The sequence below is a fragment of the Balaenoptera physalus genome (assembly GCF_965194825.1).
Source record: "Balaenoptera physalus genome assembly, chromosome: 1".
Lineage (NCBI taxonomy): Eukaryota > Metazoa > Chordata > Mammalia > Artiodactyla > Balaenopteridae > Balaenoptera > Balaenoptera physalus.
In genome coordinates, this window is record NC_138882.1 from 138,148,931 (window position 1) to 138,176,514 (window position 27,584).

The 27,584-nt window shown below is 39.9% G+C and overlaps 1 protein-coding gene across 1 annotated transcript in view; it reads right to left on the bottom strand.

Annotated features, from left to right (window-relative positions):
* Positions 1–27,584, bottom strand: part of IL12RB2 (interleukin 12 receptor subunit beta 2) — a 91,324-nt gene that overhangs the window by 13,603 nt on the left and 50,137 nt on the right. The window contains exons 10-15 of the mRNA XM_082421398.1: positions 19,299–19,499; positions 14,119–14,217; positions 13,870–14,028; positions 9,713–9,850; positions 6,856–6,946; positions 4,346–4,445 (exon numbers count right to left, since the gene is read on the bottom strand). Of these exons, the coding sequence (XP_082277524.1) occupies positions 4,346–4,445; positions 6,856–6,946; positions 9,713–9,850; positions 13,870–14,028; positions 14,119–14,217; positions 19,299–19,499 (788 nt within the window). The remainder of the gene's footprint in view (positions 1–4,345; positions 4,446–6,855; positions 6,947–9,712; positions 9,851–13,869; positions 14,029–14,118; positions 14,218–19,298; positions 19,500–27,584) is intronic.

The following is a 27,584-nucleotide window of genomic DNA, read 5'->3' on the forward strand; positions in this document are numbered from 1 at the left end:
TAGCCTTGACGACTGACTTCTGCAGGGTTCCAAAAGGCCTGGCAGCCTGCACTGCCTAGTCAGCTCGAGGCAGAACACTGTGGGCCTTTACTTTGTGAGGTAAGAGAAGCAGTTATCATTGTTGGGGAGGCTGACAGGCAGGAGCCGTGGACTCCTCTCAACCCCAGCCAGTGAGTGATTCGCTACCCTGCTCAGCCTTCAACTAGACTTGTTTCTGGTGAGTCAAACTGCCCTAGCTGCTTTTCCTCTAGCAGAGAGGGTATGGTGGGTGCAAAGGAAGGGCTGAGCTTGCATCTGTCTGGGGATGAGGCACGGAAGACTTTAAAAGGGTCACACTAGAGCTGAATCCTGAGAGATGTATAGTATTTTCCAGGTAAGGAGGTGGTGGGCAAGGAGAATTGGTCTATTCTGGAACCTGCTAGTTCTTTCTTAGGACAGGCACACTGAGGCTTCAGAAATAGAAGGAGGTTACATGATGAAGGGACTTTTATGGGATGCTAAAGAGTTTGGGCTTTGATACCACTACTGAAGGTTTTTTGGCAGGGTAATATCCTTGTCAGTTATGCTCTTAAGAAAGACCCCTCTGGAATAACTTTTTTGGAATTGACGTTCATCCTGTCTTCCCTACAGCTAATTTCATCTGTTACTTTTCTTGCTTTGTCTTTCTCAACATCTAATTGGTTACTAGCTCTTCAGTGTCATATCTTTCCTTTCCAAACTTATTACTGATTCCTGAGTCAAGTTCAAGCACTTTATTAACATTTCTTTTTACAGGCTTTATTGGGCTCTCTTTACGTCCTTGAAACTATGTTTTATGCTGACTGCTTGATCTTTCTGAAGCAGATCTTTCTGAAGCCTGCTTTCATGAAGCCCCTAGTGACTGTTCCCTCCACTGGATTCCTACAACAGCAAAGAAGCCACCTGTTAGGTTCTTAGCACAAGAAGCTTTATACTGTCACTTTTTTTTTTTTTTTTTAACATGTCTGTAAGCTATCTGCAAGTAGGGACCATGCCTTAAGGGAAGAGGAGGATAACAGAAAATAGCATTAGGACAGGGCAAACCCTGAGGACTAGTCCCAGCTCTGAGACTCTACGGCTTGGGAAAACTCAATCTACCTCTCTGGCCTTTGGATCACTCATCTGTCAGATGCCAAGTTGTGCAAGAATGATTTGGTCTGGACTGGCCTCTGATGTCCCCACCCTTGCCTTGAGCATGGCAATTGTCCCCAAAGTGAATGACAATGCTGTCTTAGGGTAGACTTCTGCAAAGGGCCCTGAGCAGCCAGAGGGTACGTGTGTACTTTTCTTTCGGGAGCCTGCTCTTTTCCTATCGCTATGCAAACTGGCCCTGGCACATTGGTCTGGCTTGGAACATGACTGGCAGCTGCCAAAGTGCTGCGACCACTGCTATGGAAGAGATCTCACTGGATGAGGATCACCTTGTTTTCACAGGGCGAGGTTCTGCCTTCTTGAAAGCTTTGGCAGTATCAATAGAGGCTGCTCCTCAGAGCTTTACAAAGCAGCCCCCCTGGCTGACAAGTCCTGGGGCAAGGCGTCTTGGACCACTAATAACTCAGGTACATCATGGAAACTATTTTAAGCTTTTACAAGCTCAAAATGGATAACATCCCAGTGATCCCCTTTATGATTGCGCCTTCTCCTCTAGAGCTTTAAGACCCATGGCTTTTTAGCCACATTTTAAGAAATGGTAGGGGGATGTGAAGTCTGAGAACTTAAAGCACATTTTGTTGGAGGTGAAAGACTATTGTGTTTCTGATGTCTGCCCCAGCCTGTCACCAGGAGAGCAGTTTGGGTCTTTAAAAACAGTCTACCCCTTCAAGGGTCAAGTGACATGGGGTTCTGAGGCTGCCACAAGGCCATCATAGATGGCATGTTTAATTTTTTTTTAAAATTTTCTAATTTACTGGTTATTTTTGCAAAAGAAATATATGCACATAGTTTTGTAAAAAAATTTTTTTTAAGTTCAAAGGGAATTTGTAATAAAAATTAAGTGGGCTTCATGCCTACAGCTGCCTCCCCAAAGGCAACCACCATTATCAGTTTCATATTTAGGCTTCCAGAAATATCCTGTGCACATGTTGGAGACTGTGTGTGTGTGTGTGTGTGTGTGTATAAAATCATCTTTTTATACAAATGAGAACCCACTTTAGACAATTACTACAAACTTTGCTTTTTTTCACTTTTAAATATATTAGAGATGTTAGACACATATAGATCTCATTTTTTTTTAGTAGTTGCATAACATCCTGTTGTACAGATATACCCAAATGTTTAACCTGGCCCCCTGGTGGCAGGTTACGTTATGGCTTCTATTTATAATGCTGCAATGAACATACTCATACTGTACAACTTTGGGCACGTGTATGGCAATTTCTGTTATTTTTTCCATGTGTTACTTTCTCTAACTCTTTGTCTTTCTCAGCATCTCTTCTAGGCTTTTATGGGCTCTTCAGTGGCTCTGCATGCCTCTGTATCCCCTCATGCCCAGGCAGTGGCAAATAGAGACCATGATGCCACAGCTACCAGCTTGGGAGCCAGGTGTCCGCGACTGACCCAGAGCTGCTTCTCACTGTGCTATTTCAGGCTTTTAGGACATGGGACTGTGGAATCTCAGCATTGGAAGAGAGAGATCTTAGAGCTCAGTTGGTTCAATTCCTGGTACCTGAATCCCCTCTAATACTAGCAGTGGCATCCTTATTGAGTGCCTTCCCATAGGTCATCACAATATTGCCACCAAGTGAGGGCCCAGTGTGTGAACACCTGTTGAGTTAGTCTGTTCAGCTCAGAGGTGTTGACTGCTGGAAACACCCCTCTCACCCTGTGCTTAAGATCTTTTAGAACGTATAGTATAATGGAGGACAGCACAGCCTGCTTGTATGTGAACCCAGGGTCCACCTACTAGCTGACTAACATTGGGCAAGTTACTGACTCCTCTGTCCCTCACTTTCCTCATCTGAAAAATGGGGATAATAATATTACAATCTCATAAAGCTGTTGTACAGATTAGGTGTTAATGCATGAAAACATTTTTTAAAGTGCCTGGCATATAGAAAGTAATGTATGTTATGTGTATATATAAACATAAATATATTATTATGTAATACTGTTGTATATCATATATAATTATACGTCATGTATAATCAAATATATATCAAACATCTATCATATATATGACATACACACACGTATACATATTTATTATTATACTGTTCTTGCTACTGTAACTTAACAGCAACAAAACTCCTCAATAGAGAGAGGAGACTTCAAGTATAAATCTTCCTGGGAAGAAAATGAATGATCTTTGCCTTGTATTACTTTGTATGTGCTTTACATGGCATCTTACTTAGTCTTCACAACAATATATATGAGAGATATTGTCAATTCCTATTTTACAGAGGATGAAACTAAGGCTCATGTCATCGGGCAAGCGCTCAAGGGTCATTGACATAGTAAGTGGCAGAGGTGGCCTTATTTCAAAGGCATTAAACTGCGGTGACTTAACGTCCTACGGAGGCAGACATGGCTGGGACCAGCTCTTTCTCTGAGAGGCGGCTGGTACCACTGGCTTCTGGATGAGGCATGGGTGACTGAAGAGAAGAATCTTGGAGGAGGAGGGCTATACGATGTGAGAGTGCGGGGCTGCCGAGGCGCCGGGTGATGGGAAGAATGTGGGCACCCCTCTCCTCCCCTTTGCTCCCCTTCAGTGCACAGTCTTGCTCCACGTTCAGATGCCTTCAACTTCAAGACCCTCCGTCAGAGACAGACCCTCCTGCCCGCTGTGAGCTGCTCCTCCCTCCTAGGACTGTGTGGCAGCAGCTCCCTGCGTGTCCTTTACTCCCAGCACTCTCATCTGCCGGCTGAGCAACCTCTCCTGCCTTCAAACCTTTTCCTTGCACAATGGAATGACTTACTGGCTTCCTGCCAAGACCAAAATAGTCTGGGCTCTATTTATCTGTTCTGTGCTCACACAGGACGGGTAACATCACAGTAAAGCTTCAGTGCTCTTCAATTTGGGTGAGCCAATGCTCAGACTAGTGCTTGGCAAATATATTTGCTTTTTAAATTTCTTTTGAAGTGAGCTGAGGTGAGGAGAGGAACAGAAGGCATAGGAGGAATGAAAAGTTACGGGTCTTTTAGTCTTGGTCATAAGCTTCAGAAAATTCCTGTGCATGGGAGTGATGACTCAGATGGTAACCTAGCACTCCTGATAAGCAGCTTATCCATAGGATCTAAACACTGAGGTTTCCCTGTAACTACAACGAAAGACTTAGATGTACTGATCACCAGAACCCCATCGACTGACCACTAAGGCTTTATACCTTACCTCCACAATGGGATATTTCTTGGCCCAAGTGCTATTCGCTGGGTCTGGAATTTCTTTGCTACACCACTGAGGTCTGAGGGCCAAAAGGAGAACAAACACCCTGCAGGTAAAGAAAACAGTGACATTGGTTAAGTGTGCACACGGTGGCAAGGAAGCACAGGTTCTTAGTGCAGTGACTTCAGTGTAAGGGTATGCAAATGAGTAAAATGTAAACACTGCAGGAGAAAGATGGTGCATCATCCAAGTCTGGACTAGTTTTCTATGAAGTTTGGATAGATGATAAAGACTCGTGGTGCAACCACTTAGGGTTTGCTAAATAAACTATGGAACTTTTGCTCGATGTAATGTTTAGCTATCACTAAGCAGCCAAGTACTAACTCAACAAACGTTGATTGAATCCTTAATGTATGACCAGCACAGTGCCACATGCTGGGGATAAAACAGCAAACAAGAGGATATGGTCAATACCCTTGGGGAGATTACTATTTATATTTAGTAAATTAGAATGTTTATAAAGAGCTTGTAATGAAAACAGAGTAAAACGGGATACAGGTGGTATAAACAGCTTGGACATAACCAAGTAAAAAAAAAAAATGCCAAGAAAAAAAATACCAATATGGAAATATCCAAACTATTAAAGTAGTTGTATTTAGTGATCGGAGGGTCTTTTTATCTCTTCTTTCCACATTTCTGGGTTTTTGAAAATATTTTAAAATGATTTCTGATGTGGAAGAAAAAATCCTAAAAATGTTTCTCATATGCATATGACTTAACTATTTTGACTGTTTTTTAAAAAAAAATTCAAGACCAATATGAAGCATTTTTAAAGACTTGGCTTTAACACACGTTGTTTAATAAGGAACGTAAGCTTCTGGGATGTGTTCAACCCTTTGAAACAAGAGATGAGGCCATGTGACTAGGTTTTTTCCAAAGAAACATGAGCAGAGGTACCTGTGACCTAGTATAGATCATGCAGATGAGGAAAGTACCCAAGGGATGGTGGGCCAATAAAATGGAAGACAATTGGATCCCTAAATGACTGTGTGGAGCAGAGCTACCAACCAATCTGGATGACATACCTTAGAACTATTATACGGGAGAAAAATGAGCTATTTTATTAAAGCCACTTTATTTGGGGGCTCTTTTTTTTTCTTTAACAGCAGAAGCCTCCACCCTAACTGATACTATTTCCCTGAAGAGGATGCATGTGATCCTAGTTGACTCTTTGAGTTCAACTTTTTCAAAGTCTTACCTAAAGAGAGCTCTGCTTTGAAGTATCTATCACATATGGGAGAGCTTCAATAAACGGAAAACCTTTCAGACAGGTTCAATGACTAGTAGAATGACTTTGAGCTAGTTTTATTTTGACCTTTTCGCCTACATTACACAACATCTGAAGAAAACTACTGAATAACTAACTCATTTTAAAAATTCTCTTTACCAAATAATACATGTTTAAAGAAATTTTAGGAAATACAGTTAAATAGAACTAAAAGCGCTATGAATCTATCCGCTGTTATAACCGCCATTAATATTTTAGTGTATGTCCTTGGAGCAGAGAGTATTAACTGCCATCCAAAACCCATTTTCCCCTCTTTCTTAGAAAGGGGACCCTGATTTACTGGGACAACAATGAGCCCAGCTAAAGGGCCACAGTTTTAAGCCTCCCTTGCCTCACCAAATTCTGGCCAATGAGAGGTAACCTAAAGTGCCATGTGTGACTTCTTCATGTGTCTTGAAAAGGTGGGTGTGGGCACCTCCCTTCTTCCTGTAGTTGTAGAATGCAGGCATGATGGCCATAGTTCCTGCAGCCGTTGGACCATCAGGTGAACTTGATGATGAAAGCCAGTGTCGGGATAGTGAAGCAGAAAAAGAAGGAGCCTAGGTCTCTGATGACTGCGGAGCTCCTACACCAGCCGTTACCTGAGTTTACTTACTTTACCTGGGTGAGAAACTTAGCTCACTTGTCATATTATTTTTATGTTACATACAACCAAATTTAATGCTAACTAATATATCTTGCGTGTCTGTGTGCACATGTGTATGCACTATTTTTAAAAAATGAAAGTACATGTTTTGCAACCTGCTTTTTAAAATGCAATATAGCAAATATTCATATCATTTAATTTTCTTCTACATCTTTAATGAATGCATAGTATGCTGTATAGCATGAAATATACTGTGATTTATTTAACCAATCCCTTATCGCTAGGCATTTAGGTTGCTTCAAATTGTTTTCCTTCTATGAATGATACTTCAGTGAACATAGTTGCCACTAAATATCTGTATATACCTATGATATACTTAGAATAAATCTAGTTGGGAATTGCTAGGTGAAATGTTTAATATTTTTACAAATTAAACATATACTGTCACCCCAAAAAGGTGAATATATTTAGTGTGCTACCAGCGATGTAGGAGAGTATCCATTTGTTTGACACACAGCAGCAACAGCTATTATATGAAAAAAAAAAAAAATTTACCAAAGTTGGCAGGTGTAATGAACTTACTTTTGCCGGAAGCAACGCACTGAGAGAACGCCCACCATGATGACACCCATGCAAATGCTTGGTGCCACATAGGTGCTCCAATTGGCTTTACCTGAAACAAAAAGTTAGCAAACCCTGTGACTGAGTTATCGTCAATGAACATTTCTAAATACTGACTGTTGTGTGAACCTGCTGGGCTTTACCCACAGCTCCTGGGTAGCTGGACTCAGGAACAAGGCCAACTCTCTTTTGCCCATTCAGGAAGGAAGAAAGGGCCCAAAGGGGCCAATACTATGGTTCCAAGGAAGGAGCTCCAGCCCTACAAGAGCTTCTTCCTCTAACAGGTGCAGAAAGAAAGGGAGTGTGGTATACAAAGCACTGGTTGTGAACTGGGAGCCCTGGATTCTAGTCCTAACTCTGCCGCTGACTGATGTGTGGACCTCAGATTCTTGACCTATAAAAGGTGAACGATGACATCTACCTTGCAGGTTGTTGTGAACATTAGAGATGGTGTATTTAAAGGGCACAGCCATGTATCTGAACAGAGGAGGCCTCAAGAAATGGTAGCTATTAATTTTACCAAACCATTGGATAAGCCCTCTGTCTACCTAGGGTCTTTGAAATTGTTCTGATTCCTTCCTATAAACATGTAAATATTTCACTATGTGTTGGAATTTTTCATTAATTCATCCAACATTTATTGAGTGTAAACCATGTAACAGGCCAGGTTAGGTGCTGTAATACACAGATGAATGGGACATGGGCTCTGAAGATAGTCCAGGAGACATGTGTAAACATGTAAACAGTAAACCATGATGCCACGGGATACATATAAAAACAGCATGTACAAGGCAGTGTCACAGAGGACAGCATGGGAAATGGCTTCATGAGCAGCTCAGGAAGGTTTCCCAAAAGGCAGGATGTCAAAAGTTTAGAGTCGGATGGCTAGGAGTTGGCTAAGTGGACAAGTTAGGGAAGTGCAGACTAGACAGACAGCAAGCACGGAAGGAGGAAAGAGCGAGTGCTTCAGCAACCACAAATAGTCTGCTCTTGCTTTCCAGTACGAATGATGAGTGTGCGGCAGACGACAAAGCTAGATGGATGAACAGGACCAGGTCGTGCAGGGCTTGGTAACAAAGCAGTTTAAGTTCTAGCTTGAAAGCCCGTGGGGAACCACTGATGGGTTGCAACAGGAGGTACAATGTCAGCAACAGGGATCTTGTAGAAAGATTCTTCTTCTGATAGAGTGAAGAACAGGGTGGGAGGGAGGGTGACCAGGGGCCACTAGCGGCCAGAGACCTGCTAGCCCCTGTGAGAGGGGCTTTTCCCAGGGCTGAACAGGGGAGTTAATGCAGGAAACCTTGTTACCACCCCACACAATCGGCACAATCTGACATTTTTTTTAGCATCTGCCTTTCTTTCTGGGTAGATGGGACAAGTCTGGAGTAGAAAGATGCTGAGTCCTTAGTCCAATTAATTGCTCACAAGTTAACTTTCATGGGAGTGCTTGAGAAGAGGGCTTGTCACTTTTCCCAGTGGAGGAGTATCTGGCATAGAACAACAAAGTCCTGAATGATTAACTTGATACTCCATGTCACAAAGCAAGAACGGCTTGTTTTATGCTTAGAGCAGATGTAAATGGGCGCTGCCAGAGAGAACAGCATAATTTAGCCAGTGGAGAGAAACCCATGTTAGCTGGGTCACTTCTTCACATACTCAAATTTAACTGAAGAAACTCAAATCTGTGTCTGATTTGTAGTTCTGCCACTTGCCACCTCTAAGACCTTGGGTAATCTTTTTGTACCTCACACCTGTAAAAAGGCATCATAATCTCTCATTCTTTTATTCATTTCATATTGAGTGCCTGGTAGTATGGCCAGGTACAGGCGTGTAAAGCATGCACATTACATGGTTGTGGTCAGGATTAAACAAGTAAACGTATGTGTTACATGTGTTGAATTGTGTCCTCCCACCCCCAAAATTCACATATTGAAGTTCTAACTTTCAGTACCTCAGAAAGTGACCTTATTTGTAAATAGGGTCATTGCAGAGGTAATTAGTTAAGACAGGTCAGGCTGGAGTAGGGTGGCCCCTAGTCTGATATGACTGGTATCCTTGTAAAAAGGGGAATTTTGAACAAAGAGAAACACACAAGGAAAACTCTAAGTGAGATGAAGGTAGAGATCTCAAAACCAAGGAATGCCAAAGATTGCCCCCAGTCGCGAGGTGAGAGGTGTGGAACAGATTCTCTCACAGCCCTTGGAAGAAGCCAACTCTGTTGACACCTTGATCTCAGACTTCCAGCCTCCAGAACTGTGAGGAAATGAATTTCTGTTGTTTAAGCCACTCAGTTTGTGGTACTTTGTTACAAGAGCCCCAGCAAACTAATACAGTATTCAAAGAGCTTAACGCAATGCCTGGCACATAACTATCTGATATGCAGTAGCTGTATTATTTTTGGGATTATTCTCATCATTCATTGAACAGATATTTATTTAACAAGTACTATGTGCTGGGTGCCGTTCTAGACCTTGATGTAGAGATTAAACAGATACTAGTCCCTGCCTATTGGATTCAGAGTTTTGAATAGGGGTCAAGTATAGCGCATTATGAAGGAAATATGGATGTGCATTTGGGAAGGCTTTCTGGAGGGGGCAACATTTTTGCTGAGTTTAGAAAAACGAGTAGACACTGTCTCCAAGCAGACAATGTAATGGTAGGGCACTCTGGTTAGAGGAAATAGCAAGTGCAAAGGTATAGCAGCAAGAAAGTAATTAGTGAGTTACAGAAAATCTGATAATCTCCATATCAAGTAGTGGGAGTATACTCCTATATAGGAATTCACAGTGGACTTGCCCTCTCTAAGGGTGGTTCTTACCTTGCAGACAGAATTCTCTTTCATTTCCTTGGGGGCTTTCACCAGCAGCTGTCAGAGCTGTCATCCACAGAATGTATGTCACTCTGGGCCGCAGGCTGTCTATGGGATGTGAATTTGGGGAGACCCTATAGGGAATTTCTGAAAGGAAGATAAATATAAAGGTTAAGGCACAAATTAAAGGAAATATCTGAATGTGGGCTCTTACTCATTTTTATTTGTTAATGCTTCATTTAATTTGAAAGAGAAAAGCACATTGCTGTTTTAAAGTAGTCCTAATTCATTAATACTTAATACTTTAAAAGGCCCTAGGCACTGTCATTTATGAAGGCACCACTTCACAGCATTATCAGAAGAATTACATTTTTTTCTGTGGTAAAATCTTTTCAAAGAATTTTTATTATTTTGCTTTTGAAACTATTTAGCTGTAGTAACTTCTTTTATTTCCTATGACTATAATGTTTCTGACATTTATCAGGTATATTTGAGAACTCCTGGGGAGGAAATTAAATGTACAAATTGTTTTCAATGGAATTTTTAAGAAAGCTAAGTTTAGCAATTAATGAAATAGACATTTAATAACATTTATTAATTCTGACTTCCTTTTTTATTTTTTGGTAAGTTCTGGGTACTGGTCTTAGTGGGTTTGATCACTGATCTGCTTCAATTTGACATAAAATCTAAAAAATGAGAGCAATGGTACTTAGATTTATTTTGGTAGTTTAAGGCTAGACTGTCAGTTCTTTATGCTTTTAACACCCCTGCAGGTTCTCAGCAGGTAAGATTTCGGTTTTTGAGCAATGTGTTTATGCTGTTTTTTTCCTCCAAGAGATATGAATATCGGTAGCCTTTAGTAAATAGGCAGTCTCCTCCTCCAGGGATCTGCTGGATGTGACCTCTCAAAAACTGAGGGGGGCTGTAAAATTGAGGCAAGAACTTCTACAGGTGTAGCCTACTGGTTTGCTCAGCAGACTTGTGTGTGTGCTGGTGATCAAAGTGGAAACTAGAACTCAGCACTTTGTGCCTCAACATTATTTACTGTCTCACAAACCCCAGGGCAAGTCAGATTTTGACCCTGTTTGCTGAATTTATTTCAACAGTCACACATATTTACTGAGTGTCTGCCCTGGACAAGGCACCAAGGCACAGAATCTGCCTCAAAGAGTTCACCATCTAGTAGGGAAAACAGACCCCTTACACTCACTCACCCCTACTTACTATGTGTGACCAGCAAGATGGAACCCTGTATTATTGCATCCACTCCACCCAAAGGAGCTGAGGCCTGAGCAGATCATTTAACAGCTGTGACTATCAGAGCAATTTCTATATTTTACATCCTTTTGAGAAAAAGTACCATGTGGAAAATTCCCAAGCCTACTTTAACCTGATGAAATTGCTTGCACAGACTTCAGCTATATGATTACACTAAAATGTCTCTTATTCCCAAGGCAGGGGACTAAAAAAATAATTTGGGAGAGACTTTCTGCTCCTCTTGCTGCAGCAAAGCATAGGCGAGCATCAGGGAGTCAGTCGTCCAGCTGTATTAGGGCATCCTTAACTCCAGGAGTGAATGAGCCGTTGGAACACAAGGGAAGGAGTTTGAATGATATGCTGGGCCAAAAAAGTTTACACGCAAACACAGATACATGCACATGTGTATATTTGAAGAATAAAAATAGAAACTATGGAGGAAGCCAAGAGGAGGGTGATGGTGTCAGCAGTTTGGTTGACAAATAGGTTGAGTTGAGTAAAGGAAGAAAGAAGTCATGCAGGAAATACTGGTTCTGCTGCCTTGTCTGGGCTGTGATCTCCGGCAGAGATAAAGGAGGCCATTCAGTTCTTGGATCTGAAACTTTAGGTTTAAGGTGGTTAAATGACAAAGGCACCAGTTTAGGGAGATGTGATGGTTGCCAATCATCTGAAAGGTCACCAGTAAGAAGGTCAAGTGGTACCAGGCAAAACAGCTGCATGGCTCCTGGAAATCAGCTTTTATCTAAACATCTGCATTGGTTTGACAAAGCCCAGGGCAGTATTCACCCATTTGTTATTCAAAAAATACTATTTTTATTAAGCACCTACTGGGTGCTTGGCTGTATTATAGGTAAGGGGGAGACAGTGGTGAGCTAACTGCCATGGCTTCTGCCCTCATGTTGGCAAAAACACCCAAGTGATAAGTAGAATGTGTGTGCCCGTAGAGCAGTGCACATGGCGGTATCAACAAACTTCCAGAGGAGTGGCTGTGTACCCAAATCACCTGGGGAATGCAGATGCCCCACCCCAGGGCTACCCTGCTCTCCTGCCCAGGCAGGCGAAGTGTTCCTACTGCACCCTGCTTGTGCTGTTAGGGGCCGTGACAGAAGACGCCTCGGAACTCCATCCTCCTTTTGCTGATGTGGAGCCTCTCTGCTTTCTTTTTCCCTCCTCCTCAACCTACTGCCCTCTACCACTCTCTAGAAATGGCACTTGTGGATTTGCCAATGATTTCTGGTTGCCAAATGCAATAGGTAGGTGTCAGTCCTTGATTACAGCACTTACATATCACTTTTGTGTACTTTTCCATCTCCCTGGGTGCACTGTGAGCTCTCTGAAGATAGGGAACAGGTCTTTGTTCATCTATACGTGCTAAAAGGGAAACCATCTAAACTGGTACAAAACAGGGCTTTGAACCTGCACCTTCTCCCCTTTAAACTTATTTTAAAATACCCTTACACAGACTTTAGATTCATCAGATTTGGTGCAAAAAAAGGTAGGTAATTTCTTCAACATCTACAAGAGCAGATTTAAGAATCATCTAACCATGCTGATCTTGTTGTAAATAAGCATCTTGGTTTAAATTCTGTCAAAATGAAAAATTGGGGGGCAGCAAATTTCATATCAAGTATTCCAAATGGCTCATGACGAGATCAATTGATTCATCACCTTTGGGGGTGCATTTCAGAACTGACTTACCCCGACAGTGGGGAGCAGTTCTGTTCAGTGATCCGCTGTATTTAACAATGGTGGATTATTAAGCTGATTATTGTAAGATCTTATAGTGGAATACTATAAAGCTGTTAAAAAAAAGAAAGAGACAAGTCCACATGGATTGATGTGGAAAGATCTCAGTATGTATTATTGAGAGGCAAAAGTAAGGTGCAGATCAGAATATAGATGTTTATCCCAAATGTATGCTAGTGTATGCATTAAGTTTTTTTCTGGACGAACACACGAAGAACTGCTAACAGCCTAAGTATGGAGGAAGGGATAATTTCCACTTTATATCTTTTTGAACTATTTGAATGCTTTTACTATATACAAGTATTATTTATATAATAAGAAATTAATTAGCTTTAAAAGTCATAACTTTTAGAAAAGCAGTACTGCAGATCTAAGGTCAAGAGAGAGGACCAATTCCTCAAGTTTCCCAGGTAAAAATCACTCTGCAGGCAGCTCTCTGACACCTACATCTCAGGCTGGCTTTGTTACATTCTTCTTGGACCTAATAGTTCTCATGAAGGAATAAAATGGTTGCTTATTTATGATAAATGCTCCTGAAAGAAAGCCAGCTGCCTATGAAATACTAAAGGGAAGCTCAAGCCAGGAAAAACAAAACAAAACTGAGTAAATCAAAGATTAGAACATTAAATCTGGCAAGTGACTTGGAACTGCTCGGTGAACGAGTGATGAAATCATTTGAGATAATGCTCCAGCCAGAATTTAATTGCTTTAGTCTTACAGCATAATCACGGGTCATAAGGAGTTACTTAAATTGTATTTTATCCATTTAAGGAGAAAATAATATGCTATGATGGTATTTGCAAAGGTGGGGATTCGAAGATTCTCCAAATGCATTTCCTGCAAGCCTCAAGGGTCTATATAATAGTATCAAAGTACGCTTATTGCTTTTTGAAATGCTGTCTCCCCATATGAGTAAGCTCCTTGAGAGCCTCGTCCATTAACTTCATTTCTTCAATTTGCTTGGCACGTAACACAAGTTCAGTAACTTTGTGTGTGTGAGTGTGGTGTGTGTTTAGATGTCTATTTTTCTGCATTCAATTAATTTCACATATATTTATGGAGCACCTACTAAGTGCCAGGTATGGTGCTAGCACTTGCACACACTTGTGTCTTCCCAACATCTAAACAAGAAAGACCCTGCTGCCTTTGTTTCTCACACATACCACAAAGCTGAGGCTGGGAATCGGAGTCCCGTTCCTTCCAATATATCCTGTAATGGAGGATGCAGCCCATTTGCTCCTGGGCTGGAATTTCGTTCCATGAAATTAAAATGCTCCCCTTTTCCTCTGAGATGGCATTAATGTGGGGGCCACTCAATGGTGCTGTGAAGTAGAACACAGGAGGCTTTTGTCACCCTCCAAATCCAAACCATTAAACTACAGCAAAATTGGACAAAAGGTCCCAAGACTCACCTTTGTGCTTAGAGTTACCCCGGATGGAGTTGCATCCTCCCTGGTCCCCTGAAAGTGCATGCACGTGGATTTCATAACAGACGTAGGGTTTTATGTTTTCTGCAAGACATAAAGACAGACGCTATTCCAGGTGAAACAAGGATTTAAAGAAAACCACACAGACAGCTTTTGAAACAAAACTCACCTTCAAGGAAAAACTTTGACTTTTACAAATAAATTATTTGCTGTTTACAGAAAAGTAAGCGTGGTGTTTTGCAGGCATAGCACCTGAACGGCTCTTCTAATTCCCTAGATGCTTATTAGGCTCTGACAGGGCAGCATGGGATGACACGTTCAGGCGTGACTAATCAAGGCGCGCTCAGTGCAATCTACCCCCTTGTTCCCCCCCTTCCCCCCCTCCTCGCGCCATGTTCCACTCAGATCTCAGTTGCTTCACAGCTTGGAAGATTAGGAAGATACCTGGGAATGTTAATACTCCTTCCTAGCTTTTACAGTGCCGCACTTGGCAGTTTTCTGTCAGTCATGAAGTTTATTGGCAAGTCACTCTTCCCTTCCCAAACTCCCTATGTCCATGAATCTCAGATTTCTACTTCCTGTAAAGAAAAGGCCCCTCTCATAGATACTGCCCATGACATATCTTTAAACTCCCAATGAAAGTTTAAAGGAAAAAGATTATTTCTGTTAGGTACCTAACTGTACCTAACAGTCTCATGTGGTCAGGGTAAGGACTCTCTCCCATATTGTTCAATGCCCTGCCATAGGTAGGTCTGGTCCCCTACACTGACAATTGATTAGGGTTTAACATTTTCTTTTTTGGGAAGAAGAATTTTACATCACAAAATAATTTACTAGTGTGTGTGTTATATAAAAATCCATTGTCCCTTAAATATTCCAGCAAGTAGGTAGTACATGAAGCTCAGACGTGCAACCAGTACCGTCAGAAGGGACCATGAGGAAATCAAAACTCATGCCATGGGTGAGTTCCAACTCGTATTCATGAACCAAGTGAAATGGAGCAAGGCTGCAATCAGCTTAGTCCTGTAATCCAAAGATGCTTTGTGGGTAGCCTCCAGACCCAGAAGCTCAAAGGGCAACACGGAATATATAGAATCATTTCATCTGGGAGGGGCTGGTTCCTGGCTGCTCTGTCGCTAGTTCTGGAAGGGACCCACCAACCACCGTGCCATGTGGGAGCTCCAGATGAGCTCATTAGGCAAATGGTTTCATTGCATTTTGCCATGCAAAGTGTGAGTTCAGGGCAGAGGCCTTGGGGAACTGCTGCATCAGAAGCTGTGGGTTCCTTCTTATGAACAGCCTACCCTTAGTGGAGGAGGGAGGAAAATGTGGCTCCATAACTTAGCTGACATTTTCCTTTCTATGAAGAGCAGAGCCCTAGCAAGCTTGTTCCCCAGTTCTGACCTTAAGAATTCCTGTTTTACTGGCTAATTCTTACATGAACACCCCCTAATCATTGCCTGCTCCCTACCTCAAAAATTCCTTAGCCTTTGCTACTGGTGGATGAAGCCCATACTCTTAACATTTTCATTTCTTTCTACAGTCTGGCCCCAACTTCCAGGCTTATATCTTGAAACCCCCATGCATACACATATACCTGGCACCCTTGGGCAAAGGCTCTGTCTTCACATTTATAAACCACCTCTTAGGTGGTTTTTCTGCAGAAAGCTAAATTCACCTATTAAGTCTGGGAGAAGGCAAACATTAAATGATCAGCAATGAGGAGTAATCACAGAGGAAGTATGATGGGACCATACGGAAGAGGGGCCCAAGTTGCTAGGCATCAGGGAAGGTTTTCTAGGCGCTGTGATGTCTACATATTTGTAAAAGGAGTGTCTCTATAAGGTCAGAATTGTTTTCAGCAAGACAAGACAGGACTGACTGTTTCTAGCCTAGACCCCACCAACTTATAATCCAGGAGGTGGACTTTACTGTCGTCTGCTCCAAAACACCCAGCTCGGCCCCAGCCAGATGCTGGGAAAAGACTGGTAAGGATCTGATGACAATGAGTCACCTTACTTATTGGAGAGGGTTACTTTGAATTCACGATAAGTATGAGTTAAGTTTTAAGTGTTTATTTCCAGAACATAACCTCAACACAGACTCATAGTTGATCAAGTGTTTTCAAGTGGGAGAACAACTTGAATTAATAGTTATCTTACCCAGTATTATTCATTTTCTTCAAATGAATATGTCATACTTAGGAAACATTTTAGCTTCCTAAGTATGGAAAACATTCTCTCTTGTCATCTATTTTATGCATTGTGTGTAGAATATAGAATTTCTAAGAGGAAAGAACTGTAGGGACTATATAGTTGAAACTATCCCAAAGGGGTAAATCCTAATACAGTTTATAATAAGTGTTTACAATTATATAGCAGTTTAGAGTTCAGTAAATGCCTTTTCTATCCGCTGTTTCATCTGATTTGATGGGCATAACAGCCCTAAAGGAAAAATGGTTCTACTGCAACAACTCTAGGGACAGAGAACACACTGCCTTGAGGGGCAATCAACTGTCCTATTAGAGACCATCAAGTATAAGGAAAGTTCTTTCTCAAAATTGAGCTGACATCTGTCTTCTTATAATTTTTATGCAGGGGGCCTTCGTTATGCTCTCCAAAACAACAAAGGACACATACTCTTCCTTATATACATGTCGAAGCCAGTAACGGCCGTCAACCACCCCCCACTGCCCCAATCCAGAATTCTCTTCTATGGGCTAAGTGGTTTCCACATTAAAAGTTCCAGACCCCTAATGGCTTACTCACTTTCCTCTGATGTTCACTGGGTTATCCAGGCAGCACTCTTTTTAAGTACAGGGATTAAAACTGAATACAACCCACTAGAAGTCTGAGTAGCTAGACTCTAAAAGAGGCACACAGTTAAGGACTGGCTCGTGTATTATCATGCAGCGCCCTCTGTTTATTTCATTTGTGGAAGTCTTGTCTCCTTAAGCAGGGTGTGTGTATCCTTTGGTCAGGTGTAATAGTTGTCATGGTGTAATGAAAATATGGGATTTAGAGCTTGAAAACCTATTAAAATCTTAGCTCCATCACATGTAATAATAATAATAATGATAGCTAAATTATTAAGCACTTAAAATGTGCTAGGTACTGTTCAAAACGTTTTCTCTTTCAGTTAGTCTTCACAGTAATCCAGTGAGGTAGGTGATACTACCCCCATTTTACAGATTAGGAAACCAAGGCACAGAGAAGTTAAGCAATTTGCCCTGGATCATACAATTTAGTAAGTGACAGAGCCAGGACTCAAACCCAGATAGTCTGGCTGCAAAACTTTTAACCTCTATGCTGAACTTATACTTTAAAAATCACATTGACATTTTTAACACATTAAATTAACACGTCCATTGCCATACAGAAGATACATTTATCAACATTTTAATTTGGGGTGATACTGCTGATTAGCGTTAATTATCTTATGATGATTTTGAATTATTATAGAACAACAGTTAGGAGAAAAATAGAAGGAGCACAATACTGTAGTTTCGGCTTCTGAATGTTCTGAATGTTTCAGCCCACACACACACATGCACACATGTACCCATGCCTTGTTCATTGAAATTCATCCTGGAAGAAGATTTTCAAGCAACTGACCATCTAACTAACCTAACTTTGATATGCAAATAATATCATTTCTCTCTGGGAAAATTAAAATAAGAAGAAATTTCTACTAATAGGTTTTTGGTAACATATTCATCGGTAAGTAAGGGAGGCCTCTGAGTACTTCAAACACAAAACAATCTTAGAAGCTGACTGTGGGGCTTCCCTGGTGGCGCAGTGGTTAAGAATCCACCTGCCAAGGCAGGGGACACGGGTTTGAGCCCTGGTCCGGGAAGATCCCACATGCCACAGAGCAACTAAGCCTGTTCACCACAACTACTGAGCCTGCGCTCTAGAGCTCGCGAGTCACAACTACTGAGCTCCAGTGCTGCAACTACTGAAGCCCACACGCCTAGAGCCCGTGCTCCACAACAAGAGAAGCCACCGCAACGTGAAGCCCGCGTACCGCAACGAAGAGTAGCCCCCGCTCACCACAACTAGAGAAAGCCCGTGTGCAGCAACGAAGACCCAACACAGCCAAAAATAAAAATAAATTAAATAAATTAAAAAAAAAAAAGAAGAAGCTGACTGTGGCTAACAGACAGAGTAAGACTTCAGAGTTCGTGAATTAAGAACTTGAAAAAAAATAAACCTGAGACCTTGCCTTTTAATGTTTGCTTGGCAAATGTCAACTGCCTGCAGCGTGACTAGGACTAGATCTCTCCTCTGAGAGAAGAGGGTAAGGATTCTTTTCACTGGTCAGGAATAGCAAGCCCCATTTAGGGATTGCTGTGATGAAAGCTAAAGGGCAAGTGTCAGACTCTGATGGGAGGAAGATGTGCACCACAGCAATCATTTATAAAAATGATGAAACGAGCCTTTGGCTACCTTGTTTTCCCATTGTCCAATGTTGTTTATGCTCAGGATTGAATGGTTGACTATTTGTGAGATTTCTTTTTAGTTTAAATTCATATTGTATGATACAGAAATTTAGGATGTGCTCCAAGGGTAAAATGAAATTGTAAAAAAAAAAAAAGAAAAGACATTGATTAACTTCTGTCCAATTATTTGAATATATTTTCTGACACTTTCTATCACTTGATTTTAACCACTGACAGATTCAGAATTTGAGGACTAGAGACACCAATTATCATATAGATAATTCTGGATTTGTTATCACACAAATAATAAGTAGCAGAATTGGAAATGAAAGATCTTCTGGTTTCCTCATCTGTACAATGGGTATAATAAGTCTTGCTACACATGACTGTTCTCAAAATTAAATGAACTCCCAAATTCAAGGTGTCCATCACACTGACTGGTTACTACTTAGCTCTCAGCCATGCTTGTTGGGTTCATTATTCAGTCATCTTATACGGCACTGTATCAGGCACATGAGTTTTCCATAAATTCTAGAGTTTTTAGTCAATCTGTGAGTATATTCTATGGCTGCAGTGGTGCATCCTGATGGGCTCTAGGTCATCACTATCCTTCTTCTCATGCAGCTGCCTGTAACTGAAGGCATGACTCTGGGTTCCCGCCTGCAATTTCCTCAAAAAAGGTGAACTTAGAAACCCTCTAGAAGGAAGGTGAATAATTAAGTACCTGAAATCAGAGCAGACAGGTTGTAGGGGGGACTCCGCAACCAGCCTAGAGGGGGCTGCGTGCTGGCCCCCGGATGGAGTTCCCTCCATTCCACCACATACTCCTGCACAGCAGTGGCAGCTTTCCCCGGAGGTGTCCATGTCACCACGAGGTTGTCCACGCCCTCTGAGTTTGCTGAGACCTGTTGAGGAGCCAGCAACCCTTTATGGGGAAAGAGGGGGAAGGATAAAAATAAAATCACAGTGGATAAAGACATAAAAAACAACAACTCAACCCAGCAAAGTTGTAGCAAGAACCGATTTCTTGTAAAGAACTTCAGGTTCACAGATTTTGTTCATCCAGCTTCTCAGATCTTGGAGAACTGGCATCGGTGCCAGGACCCTATGTAGTGTTATTTATGAAATTATTTTCCCCTTCATCTTCCATTTCACTTCCCATTTCTGTGTCCCCAAAGGTACCTGCTCTAGTGAATATAATATGCATCCTTCTAATCCACCTCCCATATGTTTATTTACATATATATGTGTCCTTGAGAATTAGTGTTGCTTTGTGCTGGTGTGTTGCATTTTCATGAAACATGTTTGGAGTATATCTAATGCATTTCCTAACTTTTTATTTCACTCAACATTATGTTTCCAGGACACATCCATCCTGCTGCTATATGAAAATCCAGCTCATTCCTTCAGACTGCTGCCTCAACCCTGTCTTTGTCCAGTCTCCAAGTGACAAGCAGTAGCTTCCTTCCAACTTTTTGCCAACACAAACAAGGATGCAATGAACATTCTCTTGCATGTCCTCGTGTGTGCCTGTGCAAGAGTGTCTCTCTCACCCTCCTATACTGTTGATGGGAATGTAAATTGGTAAAGTCACTATGGAGAACAGTATGGAGGTTTGTTAAAAAACTAAAAATAGAGCTACCATATGACCCAGCAATCCCACTCCTGGGCATATATCCAGAGAAAACCATGATTTGAAAGGATGCATGCACCCCGATATTCATTGCAGCACTGTTTACAATAGCCAGGACATGGAAGCAACCCAAATGTCCATTGACAGAGGAATGGATAAAGAAGATGTGGTACATATATATTAATACAATGGAATATTACTCAGCCATAAAAAGGAATGAAATAATGCCATTTGCAGCAATGTGGATGGACCTAGAGATTGTCATATAGAATGAAGTTAAGTCAGAAAGAGAAAGACAAATATCATATATCATTTATATATGGAATCTAGAAAAATGGTCCAGATGAATTTATCTGCAAGGCAGAAATTGAGTCACAGATTAGAAAACAAACTTATGATTATCAAGGAGGGAAGGGAAAGGTGGGATGAACTGGGAGATTGGGATTGACATATATACACTATTATACATAAAATAGATAACTAATGAGAATCTGCTGTATAGCACAGGGAACTCTACTCAGTGCTCTGTGGTGACCTAAATGGGAAGGAAATCTAAAAAAGAGTGCATATATGTATATGTACAACTGACTCACTTTGCTGTACAGGAGAAACTAACACAATACTGTAAAGCAACAATACTCCAATTTATTAAAAAAATTCTTTTTAATATCTTTATTGGAGTATAATTGCTTTACAATGTTGCATTAGTTTCTGTTGTACAACAAAGTGAATCAGTTATACATATACATATGTTCCCATATCTCTTCCCTCTTGCATCTCCCTCCCTCCCCCCCTCCCTATCCTACCCCTCTAGGTCAGCACAAAGCATTGAGCTGATCTCCCTGTGCTATGCAGCAGCTTCCCACTAGCCATCCACTTTACATTTGGTAGTGTATAGATGTCAGTGCTACTCTCTCACTTCGTCCCACCTTCCCCTTCCCCCCATGTGTCCTCAAGTCCGTTCTCTACGTCTGCATCTTTATTCCTGCCCTGCCACTAGGTTCATCAGTACTACTTTTTTAGATTCCATATATGTGCGTTAGCATACGGTATTTGTTTTTCTCTTTCTGACTTCACTCTGTATGACAGACTCTAGGTCCATCCACCTCACTACAAATAACTCAATTTCGTTTCTTTTTATGGCTGAGTAATATTCCATTGTATATATGTGCCACATGTTCTTTATCCATTCATCTGTTTATAGACACTTAGGTTGCTTCCATGTCCTTGTTATTGTAAATAGTGCTGCAATGAACATTGTGGTACATGACTCTTTTTGAATTACGGTTTTCTCAGGCTATATGCCCAGTAGTGGGATTGCTGGGTCATATAATAGTTCCATTTTTAGTTTTTTAAGGAACCTCCATACTGTTCTCCATAGTGGCTGTATCAATTTATATTCTCACCAACAGTGCAGGAGGGTTCCCTTTTCTCTACAACCTCTCCATCATTTATTGTTTGTAGATTTTTTGATGATGGCCATTCTGACTGGTGTCAGGTGATACCTCATTGTGGTTTTGATTTGCATTTCTCTAATGATTAGTGATGTTGAGCATCTTTTCACGTGTTGGTTGGCATCTGTATGTCTTCTTTGGAGAAACGTCTATTTAGGTCTTCTGCCCATTTTTAGATTGGGTTGTTTGTTGTTTTGATATTGAGCTGCATGAGCTGCTTGTATATTTTGGAGATTAATCCTTTGTCAGTTGCTTCGTTTGCAGATATTTTCTCCTATTCTGAGGGTTGTCTTTTCGTCTTGTTTATGGTTTCCTTTGCTGTACGAAAGCTTTTAAGTTTCATTAGGTCCCATTTGTTTATTTTTTATTTTATTCCCATTACTCTAGGAGGTGGGTCAAAAAAGATCTTGCTGTGATTTATGTCAAAGAGTGTTCTGCCTATGTTTTCCTCTAAGAGTTTTATAGTGTCTGGCCTTACATTTAGGTCTTTAATCCATTTGGAGTTTATTTTTGTGTATGGTGTTAGGGAGTGTTCTAATTTCATTCTTTTACATGTAGCTGTCCAGGTTTCCCAGCTCCACTTATTGAAGAGGCTCTCTTTTCTCCATTGTATATTCTTGCCTCCTTTGTCAAAGATAAGGTGACCATATGTGCATGGGTTTATCTCTGGGCTTTCTATCCTGTTCCAAAGATCTATATTTCTGTTTTTGTGCCAGTACCATACTGTCTTGATTACTGTAGCTTTCTGGTAGAGTCTGAAGTCAGGGAGCCTGATTCCTCCAGCTCCGTTTTTCTTTCTCAAGATTGCTCCGGCTATTCGGGGTCTTTTGTGTTTCCATACAAATCGTGAAATTTTTTGTTCTAGTTCTGTGAAAAATATCATTGGTAGTCTGATAGGGATTGCATTGAATCTGTAGATTGCTTTGGGTAGTATAGTCATTTTCACAATGTTGATTCTTCCAATCCAAGTACATGGTATATCTCTCCATCTGTTGGTATCATCTTTAATTTCTTTCATCAGTGTCTTATAGTTTTCTGCATACAGGTCTTTTGTCTCCTTAGGTAGGTTTATTCCTAGGTATTTTATTCTTTTTGTTGCAATTGTCAATGGGAGTGTTTCCTTAATTTCTCTTTCAGATTTTTCATCATTAGTGTATAAGAATGCAAGAGATTTCTGTGCATTAACTTTGTATCCTGCTACTTTACCAAATTCATTTATTAGCTCTAGTAGTTTTCTGGTAGGATATTTAGGGTTCTCTATGTATAGTATCATGTCATCTGCGAACAGTGACAGTTTTACTTCTTCTTTTCCAATTTGGATTCCTTTTATTTCTTTTTCTTCTCTGATTGCTGTGGCTAGGACTTCCAAAACTATGTTGAATAATAGTGGTGAGAGTGGGCAACCTTGTCTTGTTCCTGATCTTAGTGGAAGTGGTTTCAGTTTTTCACCATTGAGAATGATGTTGGCTGTGGGTTTGTCATATATGGCCTTTATTATGTTGAGGTAAGTTCCCTCTATGCCCACTTTCTGGAGAGTTTTTATCATAAATGGGTGTTGAATTTTGTCGAAAGCTTTTTCTGCATCTATTGAGATGATCATATGGTTTTTATCCTTCAATTTGTTAATATGGTGTATCACATTGATTGATTTGTGTATATTGAAGAATTCTTGCATTCCTGGGATAAACTCCACTTGATCATGGTGTATGATCCTTTTAATGTGCTGTTGGATTCTGTTTGCTAGTATTTTGTTGAGGATTTTTGCATCTATGTTCATCAGAGATATTGGCCTGTAGTTTTCTTTTTTTGTGACATCTTTGTCTGGTTTTGGTATCAGGGTGATGGTGGCCTCATAGAATTAGTTGGGGAGTGTTCCTTCCTCTGCTATATTTTGGAAGAGTTTGAGAAGGATGGGTGTTAGCTCTTCTCTAAATGTTTGATAGAATTCACCTGTGAAGCCATCTGGTCCTGGGCTTTTGTTGTTGGAAGATTTTAAATCACAGTTTCAATTTCAGTGCTTGTGATTGGTCTGTTCATATTTTCTATTTCTTCCTGGTTCAGTCTCAGAAGGTTGTGCTTGTCTAAGAATTTGTCCATTTCTTCCAGGTTGTCCATTTTATTGGCATATATTTGTTTGTAGTAATCTCTCATGATCCTTTGTATTTCTGCAGTGTCAGTTGTTACTTCTCCTTTTTCACTTCTAATTCTGTCAATTTGAGTCTTCTCCCTTTTTCTCTTGATGAGTCTGGCTAATGGTTTATCAATTTTGTTTGTCTTCTCAAAGAACCAGCTTTTAGTTTTCTTGATCTTTGCTATTGTTTCCTTCATTTCTTTTTCATTTATTTCTGATCTGATCTTTATGATTTCTTTCCTTCTACTAACTTTGGGGTTTTTTGTTGTTGTTCTTCTTCTTTCTCTAATTGCTTTAGGTATAAGGTTAGGTTGTTTGAGATTTTTCTTGTTTCTTGAGGTAGGATTGTATTGCTATAAACTTCCCTCTTAGTACTACTTTTGCTGTATTCCATAGGTTTTGGGTTGTCGTGTTTTCATTGTCACTTGTTTCTCAGTATTTTTTGATTTCCTCTTTGATTTCTTCAGTGATCTCTTGGTTGTTTAGTAGCATATTGTTTAGCTTCCATGAGTTTGCATTTTTAAAGTTTTTATTCCTGTAATTGATACCTAGTCTCATAGCATTGTGGTCAGAACAGATGCTTGATACAATTTCAATTTTCTTAAATTTACCAAGGCTTGATTTGTGACACCAAATGTGATCTATCCTGGAGAATGTTCTGTGTGCACTTGAGAAGAAAGTGTATTCTGTTGTTTTTGGGTGGAATGTCCTATAAATATCAATTAAGTCCATCTGGTATAATGTGTCACTTAAAGCTTGTGTTTCCTTATTTATTTCTGTTTGGATGATCTGTCCATTGGTGTAAGTGGGGTGTTAAAGTCCCCTACTATGATTGTGTTACTGTCGATTTCCCCTTTTATGGCTGTTAGCATTTGCCTTATGTATTGAGGTGCTCCTATGTTGGATGCATAGATATTTACAATTATTATGTCTTCTTTTGGATTGATCCATTGATCATTATATATTGTCCTTCCTTGTCTCTTGTAATAGTCTTTATTTTAAAGTCTATTTTGTCTGATATAAGTATTGCTACTGCAGCTTTCTTTTGATTTCCATTTGCATGGAATATCTTTTTCCATCCCCTCACTTTCAGTCTGTATGTGTCCCTAGGTCTGAAGTGGGTCTTTTGTAGACAGCACATATATGGGTCTTGTTTTTGTATCCATTCAGCCAGTCTCTCTTTTGTTTGCAGCATTTAATCTATTTACACTTAAGGTAACTATTGATATGTATGTTACTATTACCATTTTCTTGTTTTGGGTTTGTTTTTGCAAGTCTTTTCCTTCTCTTGTGTTTCCTGCCTAGAGAAGTTCCTTTAGCATTTGTTGTAAAGTTCGTTTGGTGGTGCTGAATTCTCTTAAATTTTGCTTGTCTGTAAAGCTTTTGATTTCTCTGTCGAATCTGAATGACATCCTTGCTGGGTAGAGTAATCTTGGTTGTAGGTTTTTCCCTTTCATCACTTTAAATATATTTTGCCACTTCCTTCTGGCCTGTAGAACTTCTGTTGAAAGATCAGCGGTTAACCTTATGGGGATTCCCTTGTATGTTACTTGTTGCTTTTCCCTTGCTGCTTTTAATATGTTTTCTTTGTGTTTAATTTTTGTTAGTTTGATTAATATGTGTCTCGGCATGTTTCTCCCTGGGTTTATCCTGTATGGGACTCTCTGCGCTTCCTGGACTTGATGGACTATTTCCTTTCCCATGTTGGGGAAGTTTTCAACTATAATCTCTTCAAATATTTTCTCAGACCTTTCTTTTTTTCTTCGTCTTCTGGGATGCCTATTATTCGAATATTGGTGTGCTTAGTATTGTCCCAGTGGTCTCTGAGACTGTCCTCTATTCTTTTCATTCTTTTTTCTTTATTCTGCTCTGCGGCAGTTATTTCCACCATTCTATCTTCCAGCTCCCTTATCCGTTCTTCTGCCTCAGTTATTCTGCTATTGATTCCTTCTAGAGTGTTTTTAATTTTAGTTATTGTGTTGTTCATTACTGTTTGTTTGCTCTTTAGTTCTTCTAGGTCCTTGTTAAATGTTTCTTGTATTGTCTCTATTCTATTTCCAAGATTTTGGATCATCTTTACTATCATTACTCTGAATTCTTTTTCAGGTAGTTTGCCTATTTCCTCTGCATTTATTTTATACTCCAATTAAAGAAAAAAAAAGCCTCTCTCTCTCTCTCTCTCTCTAAATGCACAGAATTTCTTGATTATAGACTAAATTCACCTATTTCACTAAATACAGCCAGGTCGATCTCTAAAATAGTCAATCATTTGACACTCCAACAAGAAAAGCATAAGAAATTCTCATTTCCCCACCAACACTTGGTATTTTCTGACTTTCTCATTTTGCCAATCTGGTACATGTAAGGTGGTATTTAATTGTGGTTTTATTTTTATTTTCTGATTTCTTATGAGGCTGAGCTTTTCTTCCCATATTACTAACTGTCTGACTTTCCCCTTCTCATACTTCACTCATTTTTTTCTATTGTGTTTCCTGTCTTCTTCCTGATTTGCAGAAATAGCTTTTATATTCTAGATATTAATCACTTGTTAGTTTTCAACACTAAATATATCTCACTCCAGTCTTTCAATCTCTGATGTGTTTGTTGCACATACATACTTTGATGTGGGTAAATTTATCCACAGTTTGCATATTTTGAGTCTTGTTTATGAAATCCTTCCATTCTGGGGTCACAAAGATACTAAACTACATTTCCGCCCATTGGCTTTTGGTTTTACCTTTCACATTCAGGTTTTTAATTCAAATCTAGCTAAATGGTGTTTTTTTTTAAGGGAATAAACTTTATTATTTTTTCCACACAGTGAGTCAATTTTTCCAAATGGGGTTTCATCCCTGTCCCACACCAAGTTCCACACATTCATGGGTTTGTGTCTAGGTCAGCTTCTTCACCAGAACACACTGGTTACATTACGAGGCTCTGTGACACCTGACTATTTGGTGGGTAAAGTCCCTCCTCATTTTGCTCTTCTTTTTTCAAAGTGGTCTTGGGTATTCAAGAAACTTTATTCTTCCGTATAGCTTTTAGAATCAGTTTATCAGAGTCCTCAAAAATTTCAGCTGGTACTTTTATTGGAATTATATTAAATTTATAGCTCAATTTAGACAATGTTAAATTGTCCCATTTATAAGTATGCTGTCTATTTGAAATTATTTAGGTCTCCTTTTATATCTTTTAATGGAGTTTCAAAAATTCCTCCTTAAAGTTTTACTGCATTCTTTTTTAGGTTAATTTCTAGACACTTTATACTATTAGTTTGCTACTTAAATGGCATCTTATTTCCTACTGCTTTTTCCAGTATTAATTTGTGTGTGTTATTCTTATTCTGGCAGACCTGCTGAACTCTCTAATTAGTTCTAATAATTTGTCTATTGCCTTTGTTAAAATTTCATAATAATCTTATTAGCTGTACACTTAAAATATCTTCTCTTTTCAATCTCTGAATTGCATCTTATTCCTTTTTTTTTTTTTTGCTTTTATCTTGTAATTTTAAAGAGAATGTTCCTACATATCTTTATTACGATGATGCTTGTTGCATATTTTTGGTAGAAAGTCTTAGCAAAGCTAAAAAGTTTTCTTTTATTCATAGCTTTCAAATAGATTTTTATAAAATACTATTTATTTACTAAAAACTTTGTTTTACTGAATACTTTTCTACATCTGTTAAGAACATATCCTTTTTTTTCTCTTTCAGTATTAAAGTAATGAATTACATTGATGCATTTTTCTGATACTGATCCATCTTTGTATTTTTGGGAGCAACACCTGCTTGAT